This window comes from Sycon ciliatum, chromosome 2 (genome assembly GCF_964019385.1).
Source record: "Sycon ciliatum chromosome 2, ocSycCili1.1, whole genome shotgun sequence".
In the NCBI taxonomy this organism is placed as follows: Eukaryota; Metazoa; Porifera; class Calcarea; order Leucosolenida; family Sycettidae; genus Sycon; species Sycon ciliatum.
In genome coordinates, this window is record NC_088644.1 from 4808880 (window position 1) to 4830630 (window position 21751).

Consider the following 21751-nt stretch of genomic DNA (forward strand, 5'->3'; position numbering starts at 1 on the left):
AGTGAAACGGACTGATTTGGCTACTGGGGGCGGGGTTACAACTGGTGGCGAAGTAAAAGTCACCCCTGCATACGACATGAGTGGGTTGCTATGCACCCACATACTGAGGCAATAGCAAAGTCACACCTTAGTCCTTAGTGGATCCAAAATAGAAATCTGATGTCAATTTGCTACTCCCTGGCCGTTTTTGACGTCATCACTTTCAAGCCCGATGCCTCTATTCACTATTGGTCTGAGCCAAAGTTTTTTTCATGATTGTCCGTGTGTGGGTTACAGTGAGGGCTGCGTCCCACCCGCCCGCCTCAGCCCTGTGTGGATTCATAAGAAATGGGAGCTACGAAGTCTGAAGAAAATGTTGACCGGTCTCTGCTGAGATGACGACTACACCATAGCTCAGTGGTTAGAGCATCGCTGGCTACAAGCGAGCGTCCCTGGTTTGAGTCCTGGTGGTGACAGCCAATTTTTCTTCAGACTTCTCCCGTTCGCGTCTTTCCCTCAAGCCAGTGAATATTATCTGTTCTTTTGGTCTTTTTGCTGAAGCATATGCATAATTAAATTGGCCGTTTTCTCGAGCAACCAGTTACCTGCGAGCATCCGCTAGAGCATAATCTGGTCAGCATCCGCTAGAGCATAATCTGGTCATTTCCGAGCATAATCCGCTTCCTGTAAGTGCCGAATCGGACCACACGGCAAGCAGCCGCGCAATGCCGTGGACAGGAGGAGCCCACACTACACTGCTATCTACATTACAGACATGTCGACATGTCCATAGTCGACGGGGCAGAGGCAGCATGGACATGGAGAGGTCAAACCTTACAGTTACACCAGCAGCGCACCCTTCGCTCAGGCACTCTTTCCGTCCAGCCCAATGTGGCAATGAGTTCAGCACAGTACAGCTGGAGGCAATCAAGCAAGTGCATCCGCTTTTTCATTGTGAAGAAGGTCCAGTTTGGCGAACAACAACTGGCAGAGGTGGAATACACAGTTTTGAACTGAGAGCAACTGCAACAGTACTACAAAAAATAGGAAAATACAATGTAGATGCTGCAGCCAGATAGCTAGCTGCAGTAGAATTTGTCGAACTAAAAAATTAGAAGCAAAATGCTGGCGAAATGGTCACTCCTGCATGTATGCCAGCCTGGAAAGGGGGGGGGGCTTCTTCATTAGGCTGCATTGTGTTGAAATTTCAGAGAGCGTGTCGGCGAGGGCAGGCATGCCATAACTAGTGCATGTGCAGCCCGTCTGTGGCCAGGCCACGCGTGGCTAATATTAATAGAGCACTGAGCCTGACCCAGACACTATAATCTCTCCACTCGAGAGAACTTCTAGGAACACAAGCAAAACGAGCATTACTAATGCCCGGCAGGCCGGAAAGCTGCTCTTGTTTTCCAGAGCAAGCGGCACCGGCATGCATCATAAACACAAACGGAACTTTCTTGTGAGGAAACGGACATGTTCTGGAAATTTAAAAAAAACTATTGGCTCCACACATCAGCTCCACACAATGGTGTACCTACACCAAGAGATACGCGGAGAACCGAAGCTAATCAGAAATGTAGACAATATTCGGCCAGCACAGGCGGCAGCTTGTCTAAGATCGAGAGGTTATTGGTCTGACGGCACAGGTCCATAAAAGCCTTGGCAGTGAGTTGCTTCATTGGAACGAGCTGCACCGAAATACATGTAAGCATAACAAGCAACAACAGCCACTGTACAGAATGAATTGTAATCATGTACTAGTACGAATATCGGGTGGACTAACAGCTCCCTACACAGTGCAATGGGCTCAGGACGCCATAATCAAAATTCAAACCTTTCCGAAAGGAGTAGCCCGGGCAAGGATAAAACAAACTCAATTCACTTCATTCTTTCGATTTACCAGGTATTCAGATAGTTGCTAATAGGATGCTGTCCGTAACATTTGAAACAGTTTTATAGCAAGCATGGATAGTGGCCGAGTGTAGGCTGACCTACGCACATTCCTGCATTTCCAGCCATTGTCCACCGTTAACGCGTTAGGCAATAGCATGTGCACTCACGCCGCTGGGCTGCCAACTGACAGATCTAACTACTACTGTTTTGTTCCTTGCACATATCAGAGCTAGTGCTATGTACCTGTAACACATCCTCCCTCTTCTCTCTTTCTTCTGATGTGTCGTCAGGAGCCCTACACTGCACCGTAGTAATTTAGGAGCCCTACACTGCACCGTAGTAATTTAGGAGCACTGCTGTAGTGTATTGATAAGACAATAGTTTACGCAATCAATCTATATACCGGAATTGTCCTCGCTGTGGTGATGGTGATGTGAGTGCAGAGTTTGGATCGGCCAAGAGCGCAATGTGGTGGTGTGGTGTATTGGATTCAATAGTTTACGCGTGCCAAGTTTCCTGCCTGATGATGGTCCAACATGGGAATGTTACATAGAAAACAAGTCCAGTGCATAGATCGAGAGGCATATAGTGGTTTGCAGTTGCTTGCCCCGGCCTCTCGGATGTATTTTGACGTGAAGCCGCAAAAAAAAACGTCCCAAATTATCCTTCCCGCGCCCGGCACTACCCCATAGAAAAAGATGATCTGTTTTTTTTTAAGTACAACAATGCCATAACAGCGGGACACATGTATGTACATCATGGTGTATACAGCATATCTCTCAGTATTTACCACTGCTCTGCACGTTTTGGAGCCGCATCTGACGCCTGATCATTGGGTGGTGGCGTCCCACGGAAGCGGAAAGGTGGTTCTTGACCAGGGGGTTGTACAACTCCTTGTTCTTGACCTGCCCGGTATGCGAACCCGTCGAATTTTTTTCTTCTTTTTTTCTGCACGACTACAGATGCAAGTCTTTGAAATCCTGCTATGCCGTCCGAAAGTGCCAAGAATGGGAATAGACCGGAAAAAGGGAGTGGACCAGTCAAAAACACAGTTGCGTACTATCGATCATCCTAACCCTTTGGGGTAGACGACATTCAGAAAGCGTTTGGATAATAGAGAGGTTGCGCACAACGTTTCGTAGTGTTTGACGTAAGAAACGACCACTGAAAAAGCTGAAGAAACTTAATCGGTTGATTGGGAGGTTGCACAACAGTGGCATTATCAAGTTTTTCCTAGTACGAGGAATAGGTATAGACAGTCAGGCATGCAAACGCTAAGCGTATGGCAGTATGCAGGCGTCAGGGGTCTTACATAACGGTGTCGCAGTACGGTGATTGCGACGAAAGCAATTTTCGTTGCTGAACTTTACACGAGTAATGACAGGCATGCCATTAGTGCACACGAACAACCTGGTACGTGTAGATCTACGGACTACTTCAAACTGCATATGAATGCACTGGTGTGCCATTTCCGGCGCAGTTTTTCCCAGGGAGGGGGTGGGTCCAGCAATTCTGGATAACCTATTGTCCGGATAATCAATGCTACACACACACACACACACACACACACACACACACACACACACACACACACACACACACACACACACGCACACACATTACATGTAGTGAGAACCAGTTGATCAAGTCGACTCAACTAACCTTTACCAGTTGCTCTAACTCGTCTCCAGTTAGACATGCAGCTAAGGCGTTGTCCGGAAGATGGCTACCCTCCGAATCACGTCCCTGTGAGTAGGCGCCATGACTCAGGAGTAACCGCACAAGACGTTTTGCTTCTTCGCGGCTCTGCTCCACACTGTATGCTGCCTTGGGATTCCATCTAGTGTTACCACTGCCACCAGGATGAAGGCTGAAGAGAACCTTGTCTGTCTCCACGGGCGCTCTCTTTTGCTCTGGGTCTATAGTGTTAAGCAGTGTTTTTGTTACACCAAGATCTTGATTGCTGTATAGCGAGGCAGGGTAACCCGTATACATAGATCTCTGCACACAGACAACACAGACAACACAAACAACACAGACAACACACACACACAACACACAAACACACACAACACACAGCACACACACACACACACACACACACGATCCCCAGATGTGAATATTCCTTTACGTCTAGCCATTGCTTACTCGACGGTGCGTCAAAGTCAGTTTAACATGCTCGATGCAAGCGGCAAGTGACACTTCATGTACTTCTCTTATACTCAATATTATCAGAGATGAAAATAGTTTCGCGAGGACGAATTGTAACAAACCGAACACCGATATCCTACAGTACTGTACTTAGTTGATGACAACGATGGACTAAGGCGACGCCGTTTTTTCTATGTTCGCGTCACCTCAATGAGGGAGGGCGAAAAAAATAAAAAAGCCATCCAAAAAAAAAGTGTACGTGCATTGCATTTGTGTACAATGAAGCTTAGACCCGGCACTGTTCGTGTACATAGTCATTGAACATTATTAATTCATACATGCATACATGAATACACGAGTGTATCCCCCGAAACAGTTTGCTGTCTACAGCATTGGGTTGAATACACGAGTGTATTCACTTCAATACGTTGAATGTCGTCAAGTAAGTTTGTTGCACATGCTATCGCTACTGATTGGTAACAACTGGCCAAACTGTGTCAGCATTATCAGCCGATGGGAAGCCACGCCTCTGCCATGCTTGTGGTCCAAACACAAGTGGTATGATGATTGCGTGACTTGCGGCCCAGCCACACACACATGTACATGACGTATGTGAGCTGAGTACAATCATGCGATGAATAGAACAAATGATGCCGTAGTTACCATGTAACAATCATGTTTCCGTTTTTCTTTCTGGTACATTTTTTTCCTTTTCTAGTTTTCTGGGTTTGCATTAAATTTGTATTGCATTTTCAAAAAAAACATGTTCTTTTTTTCTTTCTCTTTTTTCACTTCGGCTGTGAAATACACGCGCGCCGGGGACGCGAAACATAGATAAAAAACGATGTGGGCTAACTAAAATGCAATATCACGTATAGTATCACATGACGATTTGCTCAGGACGGCTTGTTGTTTAAATTAGCCGTCTGCCTTTCGCCATTGAGCACTGTACTGGACAGCCTGAAACTTTGCTCCCCATAGTCAAGTGTCAAGTCAAGTCGGTGGAATAGCGCAGCCTCCAATGTGGGGAGCAAACCCTTTCCTATAAAGGAATATAACAAATACTCAATCTGCGGACAGAACTGTTTCGTCCTTTGTGGACTCGTCGGCGCAGCACAGAGAAAATTAGGAAGAACCTGATAGCAATGAAAAATAAAATTTCCAAAGCCAGATTTAAACCAGGCCCGAACGTACCTTGCCAGAGTGCTCAAACCGACAAGTGAGCATTGCACAATACATAGTGTATGAATGCAACCGGCTAGCAGTTGGACACATTCCATTGACGCCAACTGCGTTCACTCATCAGCTTCACCTGGCCACAGAAAATATCGAAACGTAGCCTTGTACCAAGCGCTGCAATGCGCGCCCGCACAGTTGGCGAAGGCACACTAATTAGCACTTCTGAAAACGGCATAGGGCTAGGAAGGCCCAGGGCGACCCTCCAGTATACTCTGTCATCGTACTTGAAGTCAACGGGCCGTGGACAGCCGGAGACCCTGCAGGACCTCCACAAGCTGCAGGAGATAGCTCGGGACAGCCGGCCAGCGTAGAGGCAGCTCTGCAGCTCCATCTACAAGAAATTGCGACACTGAGGACCCAATGCGTCGAGACTGGCATTAATGTTAATGTATTAACATATCACTATTTCACTTTTAGTCAAAGAATACTTTTGTCTCTCCAGTGTGAGAGGTGTGCTTCAAGTTACACTCCAGTACACCAGTCACCTGGTCACCGTACCCGCAGGCTACAACTATCACTTACTTACAACCAGGGAGTAGTACAGTACCGTACTACTCCCTGCCTACAACCTGTTTAGGCGTGTTCCTGTCACTCGAGTTGTTGAACCTTTGAACCTTCGAGTTCAAACTTGGTGTGAAAGTTTCAACCTGCAGGCATGGTGACCAGGTGATTGGTGTACGCATGAGCACATGACCGCTTACTCAACCGTGTTCGATTAGGAATAAGGGCCGAACGCTGCATCGCAACCTTTTCGGACCAAAACCAGTCGACTCAGCGTCCAAAAACTACAACATATGGGCCAATCGCGATCATCTGTGCTTTTATAAGAAAAAATAGCGCTTTTAGTGACATTTTGCAATTTGCATACAGATCTCCATCTAGTAGGGCGCAGTCACCCAATTTCGGTGGAAGCGGCAAGCTCGATAGGGATGAGAGGAAGGAGCGTCCCCGCTTCCTCGAATCAAGACCATTCAACTCAGCACCCCGAAGACTACAACCGGCGAAAATTTGATTTCAGGGTATACTTCCCCTTCAAAAGAAGCAGAAAAAGACCTTCAAACACGCTTACGTGGCGGTCCACTGCTAGGTACGTATCCAAGGCAACATGGAGCGGAGTCTTTCCATTGACATCTCGTGTATTGATTGAGGTGGCTGATGCAGTCGTGAGGAACACTGCCAGTAGGTCAGCGCTGGGCAAGTAGTGATCTGGAGTGGCTTTGCTTACTCCTGGCACAAGGCCCGATACCTCCTCCTGTGCGGGATAGCAGCATACAGAGCACTTTGATGTAACCAGCTCAAGATTTTTCTATCAATCTTCTAGAAGACACCTAAGCCGACCATGGGGGATGCCATATTTTCTGCGATGTTCACACAAGCTGAAGAGAGTTCTAGCAAAAGTGACCTGATTTGCTGTACACTTTGAACTGACAACATGTAGAATCTATTGCTAGTGCCATAATGGATTGCACTATGTGAAATGTAGTCTGATAACACCATACATGCATTGTCCTAGCCGTGGGGGAGTTCTGAGGGTTTTTATGGGTATCAAAGTGCGGTTTACACCCCGGATTCTTATTATTACACCCCGGATCTGCGTCTGCATCTGCTGCAGCTGTGCATTGATATAGATGGTGGCGGCGTTCCTGCGGATGCGGAGAACTCAGCCTCCAGTCGAGGCTCACGGGAACCGTATTGAATGTTTTAATTAACCTTTTGAGCACGCGTGACGTTCTGACACGTCAGGACCACTGCCACTGTCACACGCGTGACGTTGTAGAACGTCACGCGTGCTAGAACGTCACGAGTCAGTACGGAACTACATCGATTCCGCGTTTCTTCCGTGGCTTGGCGTCTAGCTGTACCGCTGCACAGAGGACTCCTAGGATGTACGAGTACAGTGAAAAATGTGAGTCGCTCCGTAAGTTTGAACTGGAGTTACATGCGCGTGCATACTACCATTTCAAAAATACCAATTTCGCGTAAAACTACCTTTCTGAAAACGGTCATAACTTTTGTAATCTTTGTTGTATTTCCAAAACAAAAACAGTTCTGTGCTCAGGATACATGAAAGAATCGTTTGAAATCAAGTTTGCTCACATAGAGTGAATTAAATTGTTTTACTGCGTGGCAGAGGTTTTCAATGGGCCCGGGCTCAAAAGGAAAGGGACATATTGGTAATCATCTAGTTTAGTAGGGTCCCAAATTATTTCGCATTTTCTCAGTGTTCTGTGTACTTTCCGTGTACGTGTGTTTCGTTCCTCTCGAACTCTTTGCCTCCACACGACCTCGCAGAGGTAGGTTGGAAACAACTCGCGACTCGGCGAGACATGCCGAAGTTTGAGCTGGCGCTTAGCACGCATCCACATATTCTCGACATTGTTGGTACGACTCGTATGGATGCTTCGATCATCCGGATCAACAAAGTGGTCGTTACTTATGTCACATGAACACGCACACGCAGTCACGCACTGCACCTAATAGTACCACTCGGCTACGTATTACAATTACCACAAAGTCAAAGGAAACAATTCTAAGGACACAAAACTTCGAAACACACTCAACCACGCTCTCAAGTACACAGAAAGTGCACAGAAAGTACACCGAACACTGGGAAAGTGCGAAATAATTTGGGACCCTAAACTAGATGGATACGAGTTCCGAGTTGTACCCTGGAAAATATGGTACATGTACGACTTGTAGTTCAGTTTACTTCTTCAAATCCATGGCGGAGAGCATGCCCATTTAAAATTGATGTTAGAGAGGGGAGGGGGGGGGGGGGGGGTCGTCAGTATTTTCATATGCTGTGTTGTTTTAACTGAAGTAGCTCGCGACGCACACAATACCCCTGGCTTAAAAGGCCCCCTGCGGAACTCACCCTGCACAATAAGTGGAGGACCGACTGAGATCGGAGCCGGTCAAAGTAGCCGAGATTTCCGAACGCAATTGCCATTCCCTGGCGTTCGGCGAATGCTTCGCTATCAACACCATATGGCATACGGTACCACATCGACAGGAGCAGGACAGACAAGTGAAACGTATTATCTACCAACTCTGAGCGTCCGTGGTTATTCATCATCCACTGCAAGTCCCCATACATGAAATGGGCAAATGGCGCAAAGTTGTCAGGCTGGTAACCTCCATCCATGCACGTTTTTATGGCGTGGATCCACTCAAACATAATGTCGTGTCCATCTGAAAAAATGCACAGTCAACCATTATATATATTTAGATATTGGACATGATAAACACAGCACATGCATAGCATGGTCACTGAGAGTCACCAAAATGGCTTGGCAAAGTGATGTTAGCAAAAGGCCAAAAAGGCCGGGTTAAAAATAGGTTTGCACCCTGCAGTTGTTGAAAGGTCGGGTACGTACCTGTGCCAACGCCTTTGTGAATCACATTCATTCAGGTCTACAGTGCATTCATAAAAAGATGATATCCTAGCTTTTGGCCATAACTAGGTCAAATTTTGAGTTTTCACAATTGTTTTCGGCAATCCTCATGGAATGCACTTCCAATGATGTTTCCGAAGTGAGTATTTCTCCAAAAAAGCAAGCCATAACAAGATTTCGGCCAGGTTTTGCCCCCAAAGCACAGAATTGGGGAAAATCATGAAAATCCAGGCCGTTCACTCCACTTGCATGACAGTACGATAAGCGTTTCGAATCCAAGTTCAGGTACCTTTTGGACCCATTTTCAAGTTTCAAGTCTCGCAGCACTGCACTGTGTACGAAAAAATCACGAAAAATCAACAAATACGGGAACTCGCCAGAGCCGGCGCTTCTCTATTTTTCTGAATGGACTGTGCAATGGACTGTGCAATGGACTGTGCACTGTTTCATTGAAAATCAGCTGCAAACAGACTTGTTTAATGTGTCCAGAACACCAGCCGCCACCTGCCTCCCTGTTATTCAGTAAGTGTGTGCGCATTGTAGCTATCTGAATTTGTTTACCTTAGGTCTTAGACTTCAGCAGGGTTGTGTGTAGCACCCCCCCCCCCCCCTCCCCCCTCCCTTCCCCCCAACCCTTTCCCTACATGAGCCTCAGGGAGTGGACACGAGACTATAGTACCCAAATGGGCCAAAAGAGTGTTTCGATCCCGAATATGGAAATACTACATGATCAGCACCCTACGCAACTCACAATCGCGCGTGCCTGCCCAACTCTTTTGTATCCTTCAAGATTTTCCTCCCGATATATTCTGGGTTTTCTCCGCCGGTGTATGCATTTCAGGAAGCACACGGATCGACTGGGATACGACTAACAACGCAAAAGGAGAAAATCAGTGGTGAACTCCCTACATTGCAAACATAGTCTTACTGAGGCCACAGTAGGTAGCGTCGGAGTTCTTCATAGTCTTGATGGAGTGCTCATATAGCGACAGGCATTTCTTATACTGTCTGTCGTTTGTCAGACGCGAGTTGGCGGCTTTCCTGACAAATCAATTCACCACACAAGATCAACAGAGAACGACAAGAAGACATGGAATTCATTGTTACAGGACTGCAGGGAAAGGAGCATCACGGCAGGCTCTAGGTAGTGGCACCCATGCATGTAGAAGGTATAGTAGAGTTCGCACGTCCATCTTACCAACGGCTTACATTTGTGTTGAGAAACACAACCAGCTTGGAGAAGTTAGTTTCGCTTGTATCAGGTCATCACCATGCCTGACTATACCAGGATGGCAGATGTAGTGCCATAAACGGCGAGGGTGCGGTGGTTAAGTCTCACGACCCATGCCTGGCAAGATCACGAACCTTGTTAGCTGCATCTTTGTTACCCTGCATGTACAAGGCATTTCACCAGGGTTGAAACAAGCCCTTGGCGGATAATGCCACTAAAAATTGGCAAATTCTGCTAAAAAAACAGCGAAATTGGCAGAACCATACAAACCTTATGGCAGGCACGTCCTTGAATTCTGCTCCATTTCTTTATCCACATACCGAACATCATGAAACATATCAGAAAAAGTACCCAATTCTGCCGGTTTTCCTGCCAGCATTATCCGCCAAGGACTAGTTGAAACTAGCCTGAAACTGATGGGATTCCATCACTGGCTCACACTGTCCGTCTATTAAAGAAGTAGAACACATAATTATTTAAACTTCATGCCCACTGGTGATATTGCCATGTTGCTGCCATGTTGCCATGGTGATATTGGTTGCCATGTTTGCTGTACTTCAGTAGTTGTTGGATTACTAGTTATGATAATTACACTGATTGGTTTGTTTGTTGGGAAAGGGGACTATGACTCACAAGAGTACTGAACAGGACAGAATGCGACTCTACAGCCCGGGAATAACCAACGGTTTTCGGAATATTTTAAATACGTCCAAGTACATCGACACAGAGAGAATAAGTTCATAGAGCTACCCAGAGTATAAAGGATGCAGAAATCACCAATCATCAATCACCATAACACGCGGATGAATAGTTTTGAAACTCGGATGCTGAGCCAATAGTATAATATCAGGCGCGTAGCACCACTGTTCACTGTTGGAGGTGGTTCTGCAGGAGGGGGGGGGGGGGGGCGGGGTCTCCCCCGGGGAAATTTTGGAATTAGGGTGCAAAATCCTGCATTCTGGGCACTTTGGGTATTGTGTTAAAAAAAAGTGGTCCGGCCAAAGCCGGACCGGCCGGACCGGCTTCTATGCCCCTGAATATGTACATGTGGAAAGGAAAAGGACATATGGATAGATACGAGTTAAGGGTAACTGTCAACCACTGTAACTAGATACTATTGTACAGTCAGAAAGTGCAACAACCGTAGGCACAAAACTGACAGAGTACTGAGGCATTAGACATAAGACATGGGACTTTTCTGACTATAATTAGAACAGTATCTAGTTACAGTGGTGGACAGTTACCCTTAACTCGTATCCATTATGTCCTTTTCCTTTCTACATGAATAGTTTTATTCCAGAATTGCAATTTTTGCATTCCACTCCTCCGTAGGAAAAAGCGGCACTCATACAGTCCACTCCTTAGAAACTGGCACCCCGGCTGCCGACTTGGTGGTGTCACCAACGTAAAGTTGCAAGTAACAATTGTACTCCTTGCACTGTGTGACCCATGCACTTATTCCTTGGCACATTCAACAAATCCAGGGCCAGGGAAGTAGAAATTCAGCCAGGTTTTACAAAATTCAGCCAGGCTTTACAAAATTCGGGTAGGTATGCCATTGGAGCGTGACTTTTGCTCGAACGGAGAGTTGCCAGAAGCATGTCCTGGAGACAGGTCGGCAGATGCGGAACAAGACATCTTTGGAGTCCAAACAAAGCTGTAAACACAAGTAAAACAACTCTGTAGCGTGCAGGCCACATGACAAATGACACATGACACGTGACACAGTCACTGTGGCTGCAAGTGGTTTTCATTTTGGGCGCTTGACTTAATACTAGTTGATACTAGTTGCACTGTCTGTCCTGTCGACATGTGTAGTGCTATATGTAGAGCCGTACGGTGGACAGTGTTCGCTAGTGCAAATAAACTGGCCGCACAAGCGAGCCGAGTTTCTGGCGAGCAAGCTAACGAGTATCCAGTGAGATCCTTTCAGCACTAGAACTGCTACTGAAAGATGGGATCAAACCAAAGTGGTGATCATTACATCTCATGCCTAGCAGCTCCAAGGTCAAACACATCCTACGTATGTTGTTAGGGACAACACGTGGTTCATTGTTCCAGTCAAGTATGAGACTTGGTCCAAAAATCATGTTCACCCAGGCATGCTGCTATCATCTTCAGTGGCTCAGTGTTCAGTGGCTCAGTGTTCAGTGGCTCAGTGTTCAGTGGCTCAGTGCTTGTTAACAAGTAACTATTTTAAAAGTATTCGCTTGCGTCTATCAACTTGTACTTCTGCATGTCAGCCATCAAGGCGATGCGCTGTGGAATTCAATGCAAGGTTCTTCACCCAGCTGTGAATGGAGCACGGTTTTAAGCATGTCAGGACCTTAGAAGTTGGAACAGATGAGAAATTTATGGAAAAGGAAAATGGACCAAGGAACTACAAGTTACGCTATAATGTCCACTAACATCACCAGTTACTAAACAATCAGCATAACTTGTAGTTCCTTGGTCCTTTTTTCTTTTCAATAAATTCATCCTTGCCCTCTCCATCCGAGTCCAGATGAGAAATTGAAGTTCATTTGTACTTTCAGAATGAATACACTAGCAACAGCAATTGCATGTGGCTACAAAGCTTGCAAGACAAAGCCATCAGAATGATCAGATGCAATAATGCCATTGTTCTCTCTCACGCAGCTCGTAAATTTTCCAACACACGAGTCATTGTCTGGCATGGGGGCAGCTCTGGACCTAGTTGTCACTGATATACCGGACTCTATATCTTGCCTCCGTGCTACAGCACCCTGACTGGTCAATCCGATCATTCTATCGTTGTTGGCCACATCCGTACTGTACCCTGCCCAGAAATGCCCACATATCGTTCTCGTGATGCTCGTTCGACTCCCCTGGATGTCCTGATTTTAGTGTCTTTTCTTTGGATTCTCTAGACAGCAACACTGTCGCGAGTATGAATACTGCCATGTTCCACATACACTGGCCAGCAGCTTTGAGCCTGGAGAGGCGCGATCCTGACATATCTGTGGACAACTTTTACTCTACCCTCCATAGCATCTGTGCAAGATTTCTGCCCAGGGGGAAGCGGCCAGCTGTCACGCGTATCCATATGAATGATCTGTGAAAACCCACCCTGCTGACCCTCTTGGGTACGCCCCTGCACACGCACACACTTCTACTTCCACAACGTGACATGCCTCTCGCTGAAGAGATGATGCAGGGAATACCAGTAGTGAACAAGCTAGGTTAGACAAACATGCAGCAACTTGTGCTGGGATTACACCCTACAACAGCTTCCAAGGCCGATGAATTGCCCGCCACTATTTTTGGCCTGGTCTACACCACACAGCTGACTGAAGTGCCTTTTTCTGGCGCACTTGGGCATGTTGTGAGACCGGATGAGTGCAGCTTAGGTATGCTCTACCATTGCCACAAGATGTAAGCTTCAACCAGGCCAAAGTCAGCCACCCTGCTATTCATGAACCTTAAGGATTCCGGTCATATACACACCTGTACACACACACACACACACACACACACACACACACACCTGCACACACCTGACCTTTGACGCCCATCGCCGGAGGCGATGATAGCAATGCTACGGCAGAAGCCATAGCAACTTGTGCTGGGATTACACCATTCAACAGCTTGCAAGGCTGAAGAATTGACCGTCACTATTCAGCCTGGTCTACACCATACAGCTATTTGGAGTGACATTTTCTGGCCAGTGAATCCCTTTTTTGGTCTTTTTCATTTTTTTCTTTTTTTCTTTTTTTCCCCGCACACACATCACACCACATACTCCGGCATGCACTGGCTGTTGGTAACCACCCAGGAGAATGAAAGAAAAGTCAGGAAGAGTCTGAGAAAGAGAAGAAAGACGTGTGTGACCATAATCGTCGGGAATCGAACCCGCAATCTATCGATTGGAAATCGCTGCACATACCACTGCACCATATGGGACACACCTGCACACACACACACATACACACACACATACACACACACATACACACACACACACACATATGCACGCACACACACACACACATGTGCACGCACACACACACACACACGTGCATGCACACACACCCACACACACACATGCGCACGCACGCACACACGAGTGTGCGCGTGCACACACACAGTCTTACCTGAATAGACAGCCGGTGATCGGATGAGTAGGCAGCAAATTTTCGAGTACCGTAAGTTGTAGCGGTTCGATGACACCATGGTCACTGTTGTCGCACAATAAATCTATAGATTGTTCTGTGTTCAACAAGCCTTCAACATTCACGTCACCACACACTGCCAGTGGTTCGTACTTCGGCAGAGCAGCAAGCCACTTTTTGCTCAGCATTAGTGCCGTTTTCCACGCTCTATTGTAACTTTTGGGTTTTTTTTGGCCCTGGCTCTGTTCCTTTGTCATCACTGCGGCGAACTCGAATCCCAGGACATGATAGGCCTCCAGGATCTTGTTCCGATTTCCCACAGCTGCGCACAGTGCCTTGGAGAGTATGTTGAGCACCTTCTCCTGACGATACACAGCTGCTGTCATGAACACGTCAAGTCCTTCACGATCCCCTTCAAGAATAGCTCTCTTCTCCAGTAGTAGTTCAACTATACTTGTATGACCAAGAGCAATGGCGGCAAGAAGGGGCGTGACACCGTCCTCGTCCGCTGCGTTAATGTCTGCACCGGCTCTCATCAACATTTTCAGAGTCTCCAGCTCGCCGCTAAGTGCAGCGCCTCGCAGCGGAGTTGAGTTGGTCGCTGTGCGTGCGTCCACTTGGACATGGCGTGCCAGCAACGCTGCTGTCATTTCCTTGTAGCCACCTGCCGCCGCTACCCACAGCGGCGTGGCGTTTTTCACTGGACTACCGTCGATGTATGCAGGGATTTGGCCGCGCTGCTGAATATCGATACCTCTAGTAGCCATCAGCCAGTCGAAAACTGCCGTGTTCCCGAAACGAATACTCCGGAGCAGAACCGTCGAATTGGCAAATGTCTGTGACACCACCCAACTGGTGTCAACGCTGCACTTGCGGCCGGCAACTACTGCCTTCTTGAAGTCAGACATCTTCTCAAGGAATACGTCCAGGGTTTCGACCATAGCCGCAAAATGGAACTTCTTCAGGCACTCCTGTATGTCCTCGTCTTTTGAGCTCGACGCCATGTCAAATGTGGACAAAAGTACGCCGCTGCTACTTGTTCTCTTCTCCGCTCAGCTGATACACGGTTAGCGGTCGTGAGCGCAGCGCAGGGTGAGGTTTCCGGCTCTGTTGAAGGTTGTTTAGCCTGTGACACAGTTCGTATTGTTACGAAAGCCTCAAGGACTAGGTCGCCCACTGGTGTTATCCAGACTGTACTCTCCTCCGACGGCCTCCTCCTACCTATGCGCCCACGCAGCTAGGTCGACGACCTTGAGTTGAGAAGACTGAGGCGAAGAGGAGTAGTGAGCCTTGACTTGAGTCTCAAGCCAGCTCAGTTTTGATCTACGCCCAGGCTACGGGGAAGGTGACATGGCGCGCCCTGCAGATCTAGTACATGCATACAAGGTTCGCACCTCAGTAACCACGGTGACCTGGGCGGTGACAGACAGCACACGTCACATGATGTACTGTCTGTACTACCGTACTGGCAATATTATTAGTAGTATCAAGGGTTATGTACTCTTGGTAGTATGTTGCCGCGTAATGGCTTTCACCATTTCCGGACCCTCCACAAAGTGCAGCTTGTACATGTATACAGAAAGCAGAGCCCTGCTACGGTACGGCGAATGTCGAGGCTCGGGAGGTATGATCCATCTCGGCGCTGGATGGCAGTGAGGCGGGCCAAGGTGGTGGGGGCTGCGCTCATCCACACCAGCATGCCATACTCTAACACAGGGCGGACAAAGCCACGGTACACGATTGCCGAGTGCTTTGCGTCTAGCACAGCCGATGCCTTACGGAGGGTGTGCGCGTGAGTCGAGATTGTGTGCGTCCGTCTCGTAATAACAAGTCTTAAAAAGTATACAATCATTTGGTTTCTAGTACTGACTGTTGTCGTACTTATTCTGATTCCTGTTTTTCTGTTTTGTGCCGTGCTCGTCATGGTTATCTTTTGCAGTTACAAGTTTTGGAAGCTGTTTGTCAGCGCATTCATAAGCCGAATTTGTGTGTCCAGAAAGATAGTGTTATTACCCTAAAATTGTTAATAATGTTCTTTTGTGTAGTGTGGCAACATTGTTGCCACTTGTGCCTAAATGTGTTTTTGTCACCTTCTTGTTTTTTATTGTTATTATTATCATTCGTTAGGACATTTGAGGCCACATGCCACGTACTGCTCTTTTCTCTCCGAAACTCAACACTTGCAAGCCAGATATGAAAGAAAGAAGTATGATGCAAGCCAGATGTTGATTGATCGAAGAAGGATAGATTTACCATCACTGTGGATAAGAGTCATACTGTAGCTCAGTTGGTTAGAGCATTGCTCGCGAATAGCAAGGTCCCTGGTTCGAGTCCCGGTGGTGTGACTGATGATTTTTTCTTTCTTTCATATCTGGCTTGCAAGTGTTGAGTTTCGGAGAGAAAAGAGCAGTACGTGGCATGTGGCCTCAAATGTCCTAACACTTTGAAAATTCTCCGTGAAGTCCAAATTTGAAATTGCAATTATCATTCGTTCTCACTTTTTTGTTTTTGTTGCTGATACACACTTGTCACGCTTAGTTTTTACTTGTACAGGTCTAATCTCCATATAACGTAATCTCTGGGACCACGCAAACATTATGTTATATCGAGAGTTATGTTAATTCACATTCACACACCTTGCTCATAACACCCTGCCCACACCAGCCATATCCATTTACATTGCGCTATTATCACACTGCTAGCTAGCTCTACAGCCTCCTGCCTACAACATCCACACGCATTGTTCACCACCTCCTGCCCACACCAGCCACACACTCCGCGCTAACACTGCACTGCTAGCCCCTGCCTTCAACAACCACACACTCTGCACACAGCCCCTGCCTAAAACACCACCGCTACTGCGCTAGCCCCCACAGTCTCACACAGCTTTTTATACCACCCTCTCCTGGCATATTACACCGGCATGGTCGGCACCCGATCTTCATGTTGCCTGATGATTGCGTGAGCATGAAACTTAAAGTAGCAGCAAACAAGCCTTGATTGTCCTTGTTGTTCTGTTGTGTATTACGCTCTGCCTTTGTGGTGTTGAGCACTGTCAGCACTCTGGGTACATCCTTCGGAGAGTTATGTTATGTAGAAAACCGTGTGTAAATTGTAAAATACAAGATGCACCTCAAAATGAAGGGTATTACAAGGCGGGTTCAACCGTGCAAACATATACACACTTTACCACCATCGACATCAGATACCATCAATGCCGCAGAATATGCACATAGGACTAAACTGGCTAGCTACGGCTACAGCTTGATTGTGCCGCGCACGTGAATCTACGTTGTATCGAGAGTGTGCACGTCGGGGACTGCGCCGTAGCCTAGGCTAGGGTGCGTTATGCCGAGGTTTACGTGATGTAGGCCTATATATAGATAGGACTGTAAACTGGCCCAAACTGCCTAGCTACAGCTACCGCTTGATCATACCGTGCACGTGAATTTATGTTGTATCGAGAGTATACTGATTCGAGAGTGCGCACGTCGGGGACCGCCGTAGCGTGTGTTATGTCGAGGTTTATGTTATGTAGGATTATGTTGTGTAGAACAACATTTGTATGGGAGTGATGCTGTTTCGGCGCGGGATTTGACTTTTTTTGTACTAACGAGGTTTATGTACAAGTGAGAGTTGTTATATCGAGAGCAGACCTGTATACCCTTGTTTTCTGCACACTTTTGTGAGAAATCGCACCTCGATATTCCAGTGCTGTCATTGTATCGTGTTACCCTACCTTGATTGCTATAATAATTATTATCACTCCCTTAGTATTGACTCACATAGATTTTGCCATACCTAAGCAGTCAAATATTCCTGCATATTTCACTGCTTAGGGCTATATTGACCGCTTATATTTGACTCCTTTTTAGCGATTGAACACAGGCTTTGGCTAGTCGTGATAAATCTAATATTGACTTCGTACTTGGTCAGATAGGAAATAAAAGACCTCGTAAAAGACCTCGGCTTCGCCTCGGTCTTTTACTCGGCTTTTATTTCCAATATTGACCTCGTACTCAGTCAATATTAGATACTTAGGCCAAACTAAAGAAGGTGTGTGGTTCGACTCACCCGACCGACCGTACAATTTCAGCCCGACCGTAACTTTTTTTCGGCGGGCTGTCGTGTGACTGACGTACGTGGACTGAACACGTCCACGTCTACGTGCTGTGCGGCGTGAGTCTGCGGACGCTAGGCGGCTCCTTTTGGACTTGACTTGTAGTTGTACTGCAGTGCAGTGCAGTGAGTGGTACGACTGCTAGCTGCCTTGTGCTGGTAGTACTAGTAGAGTCTACTCGATACGCGTACGGTATACAGTGTATTTACATGTACTAAAAAATATATTAAAAAAAAAAAAATCCGCCCGCCCGCCCGTAAAAAAAATGTCCATGTTAGTCGAACCACACACCTTCTTTAGTTTGGCCTTAGTATTATTATTATTATTCGAACAAGTTTTCGTACAACACTCTTCAGGAATCACCGTTGTACTAAAGAACAAAATGAGAACAAAGGAAATAATAATAATTATAGCAATCAAGGTAGGGTGACACGATACAATGACAGCACTGGAATATCGAGGTGCGATTTCTCACAAACGTGTGCAGAAAACAAGGGTATACAAGTAAGAACTAAGGGCGCAAGTGTGTATCAGCAACAAAAACAAAAAAGTGAGAACGAATGATAATAATAACAATAATAAACAAGAAGGTGACAAAACACATTTAGGCACAAGTGGCAACGTTGCCACACTACACAAAAGAACATTATTTGAACAATTATTTTAGGGTAATAACACTATCTTTCTGGACACACAAATTCGGCTTCTGAATGTGCTAGTCGGTATGTTGGTAGGACTGTTCAGCACCTGAACGCACGTATCAAACAACACACTCCACTTCACATCCTTCCACCCAGTGCGCAATCTGAGAGGCCCAAACGCGGGAGGCCTAGGAAAAACCCATCACCTACACGGCAGGATAGTTCCCCGCCGCTGTCTGCCGTTCCCCCTCTGACATCTGTGTTGGACGGGCTTGAGCTTGGCAGCTCTTTGGAGGTGCGTGCGGAACCGCCATTGGTGCAGCCCTCGGGTGTGCCTAAGTCTGTGCCTCTGGGTGCTTTGCATGGGGCTGTGCCTCGAGTGGTGACAGCACCTCTGCCTCCCCCCTGACCCTCCTCCTTCGAGGTCTGTGTTGGTGGGGAGCACCCGTGGCGGTCGATTTGTCCCACCGGAACCAGAGCTGAATTCAACAGAAAGACCAACAACCATGGCTGCAACAACAACACCAGCTTCACATCCAACAACAACACCAGCTTCACATCCAACAACAACACCAGCTTCACATCCAACAACAACACCAGCTTCACATCCAACAACAACACCAGCTTCACATCCAACAACAACACCAGCTTCACATCCAACAACAACACCAGCTTCACATCCAACAACAACAACAACAAATCCACAAAACAAAGCAGCAAATGACAGACCACGCAGATCTACAGCAGATTACAACCGGACCTATGAATTCACGGTAAAAATACAAAGGAAACAATCGGAAAGGACGACGACTGACATGAAGGCAACGGCATTCACGGTTGGCGTGGGTGGTGAAGGTGAGACGCAGGACGATGCAAGTGAGGAGGAGAGTCAAACCGCTGTGGATGACGGAGCAGGTTCTGATTCGGACAGTGAGGGAGAAGGTGAGCTGAGTGAGGGTGAGAGTGAGTGTGAGGGTGTGCGCGTGAGTCGAGATTGTGTGCGTCCGTCTCGTAATAACAAGTCTTAAAAAGTATACAATCATTTGGTTTCTAGTACTGACTGTTGTCGTACTTATTCTGATTCCTGTTTTTCTGTTTTGTGCCGTGCTCGTCATGGTTATCTTTTGCAGTTACAAGTTTTGGAAGCTGTTTGTCAGCGCATTCATAAGCCGAATTTGTGTGTCCAGAAAGATAGTGTTATTACCCTAAAATTCGTGTTCGAATCATGCTCTTTTGTGTAGTGTGGCAACGTTGCCACTTGTGCCTAAGGGGTCGTCCGTAAATATCGAACTTTTTTCACAAAACGAAATAGTTTCGTTATGGGGTGGGAGGGGGTTGACCAATTTCGTTTCAGAAAACATTGATTCATGTACATGGCCGTTGTATATACATGTATATCAACATTTTTTACGTTCTGAGGGGGAGGGAGGGAGGGGTTGGGTACCGGTGTAAACTAAAATAATTCGTTTGGTGAAAAAAGTTCGATATTTACGGACGGCCCCTAAATGTGTTTTGTCACCTTCTTGTTTATTATTGTTATTATTGTCATTCGTTCTCACTTTTTTGTTTTTGTTGCTGATACACACTTAACTTGCACGCTTAGTTCTTACTTGTATACCCTTGTTTTCTGCACACGTTTGTGAGAAATCGCACCTCGATATTCCAGTGCTGTCATTGTATCGTGTCACCCTACCTTGATTGCTATATTATTTCCTTTGTTCTCATTATTATTATTATTATTATTAACTTAGAAGAAAAAAAAAAGCGTCTCTGTAAGTTTGTATCCCTGGTGATGGTTTGGCCTGGAGAGCAGTATATAAGTGGTGCTTTTCAGGCACAATCTTCCTCAGCCTACTCAAGCTCAACTGATGAGGGGTGAATTCCCCGAAACACCGTGTATTGAGCAGGGAGTGGTGCTTTCTTGCAGGTTTGCCGAGTGGAAGGTGCGACGTGCTCCTCGTGTGCTCCGGATCGTGAGTCAGTCAAGTGTCAAGTTCGGCAAGAAGCGTGTGTTCCTAGTTGGAATAATCAACTTAATGATTATTTTAATATGGCAATAAGTAGGACGAGCTGAAGCGACATGTGGACTACTTTATTAACAATGTAAGCGATGGAGACGATGCAAGAAACGACCTAAAGGGTAAGGAAAAATACATGTAAGAAGAAAAAGGGGCAATGGAAAAAAAGATGATTCGAACAAGTTTTCGTACAACACTCTTCAGGAATCACCGTTGTACTAAAGAACAAAATGAGAACAAAGGAAATAATATAGCAATCAAGGTAGGGTGACACGATACAATGACAGCACTGGAATATCGAGGTGCGATTTCTCACAAAAGTGTGCAGAACACAAGGGTATACAAGTAAGAACTAAGCGTGACAAGTGTGTATCAGCAACAAAAACAAAAAAGTGAGAACGAATGATAATAATAATAATAACAACAATAAACAAGAAGGTGACAAAACACATTTAGGCACAAGTGGCAACAGCGTTGCCACACTACACAAAAGAACATTATTTGAAATAGGGTAATAACACTATCTTTCTGGACACACAAATTCGGCTTATGAATGCGCTGACAAACAGCTTCCAAAACTTGTAACTGCAAAAGATAACCATGACGAGCACGGCACAAAACAGAAAAACAGGAATCAGAATAAGTACGACAACAGTCAGTACTAGAAACCAAATGATTGTATACTGAAGACTTATTACGAGACGGACGCACACAATCTCGACTCACGCGCACACCCTCACACTCACTCTCACCCTCACTCAGCTCACCTTCTCCCTCACTGTCCGGATCAGAACCTGCTCCGTCATCCACAGCGGTTCGACTCTCCTCCTCACTTGCATCGTCCTGCGTCTCACCTTCACCACCCACGCCAACCGTGAATGCCGTTGCCTTCATGTCAGTCGTCGTCCTTTCCGATTGTTTCCTTTGTATTTTTACCGTGAATTCATAGGTCCG

General features: G+C 46.5%; 1 protein-coding gene across 1 annotated transcript; it reads right to left on the reverse strand.

Annotated features, from left to right (window-relative positions):
- Positions 1-906: 906 nt before the first annotated feature.
- Positions 907-15293, reverse strand: LOC135808351 (uncharacterized). The gene is made up of 6 exons (XM_065321529.1): positions 14001-15293; positions 9586-9698; positions 8138-8454; positions 6332-6514; positions 3535-3873; positions 907-1667 (listed from the first exon to the last, which is right to left on the reverse strand). Exons 1-6 carry the CDS (start codon positions 15020-15022, stop codon positions 1548-1550), a joined length of 2094 nt encoding a protein of 697 aa, XP_065177601.1. The 5' UTR covers positions 15023-15293; the 3' UTR covers positions 907-1547.
- Positions 15294-21751: the final 6458 nt, after the last annotated feature.

What these genes read in the sequence shown, in the direction of transcription:
- LOC135808351 (XM_065321529.1), bottom strand. Translation starts at nt 15,022, where the DNA reads ATGGCGTCGAGCTCAAAAGACGAGGACATACAGGAGTGCCTGAAGAAG. An exon ending in ACCTAGCAGTGGACCGCCAC is followed by an intron (nt 3,874 to 6,331) that starts GTAAGCGTGTTT and finishes GTCTGTGTGCAG; the next exon opens with AGATCTATGTATACGGGTTA. An exon ending in AGTTAGAGCAACTGGTAAAG is followed by an intron (nt 1,668 to 3,534) that starts GTTAGTTGAGTC and finishes ATTTCGGTGCAG; the next exon opens with CTCGTTCCAATGAAGCAACT.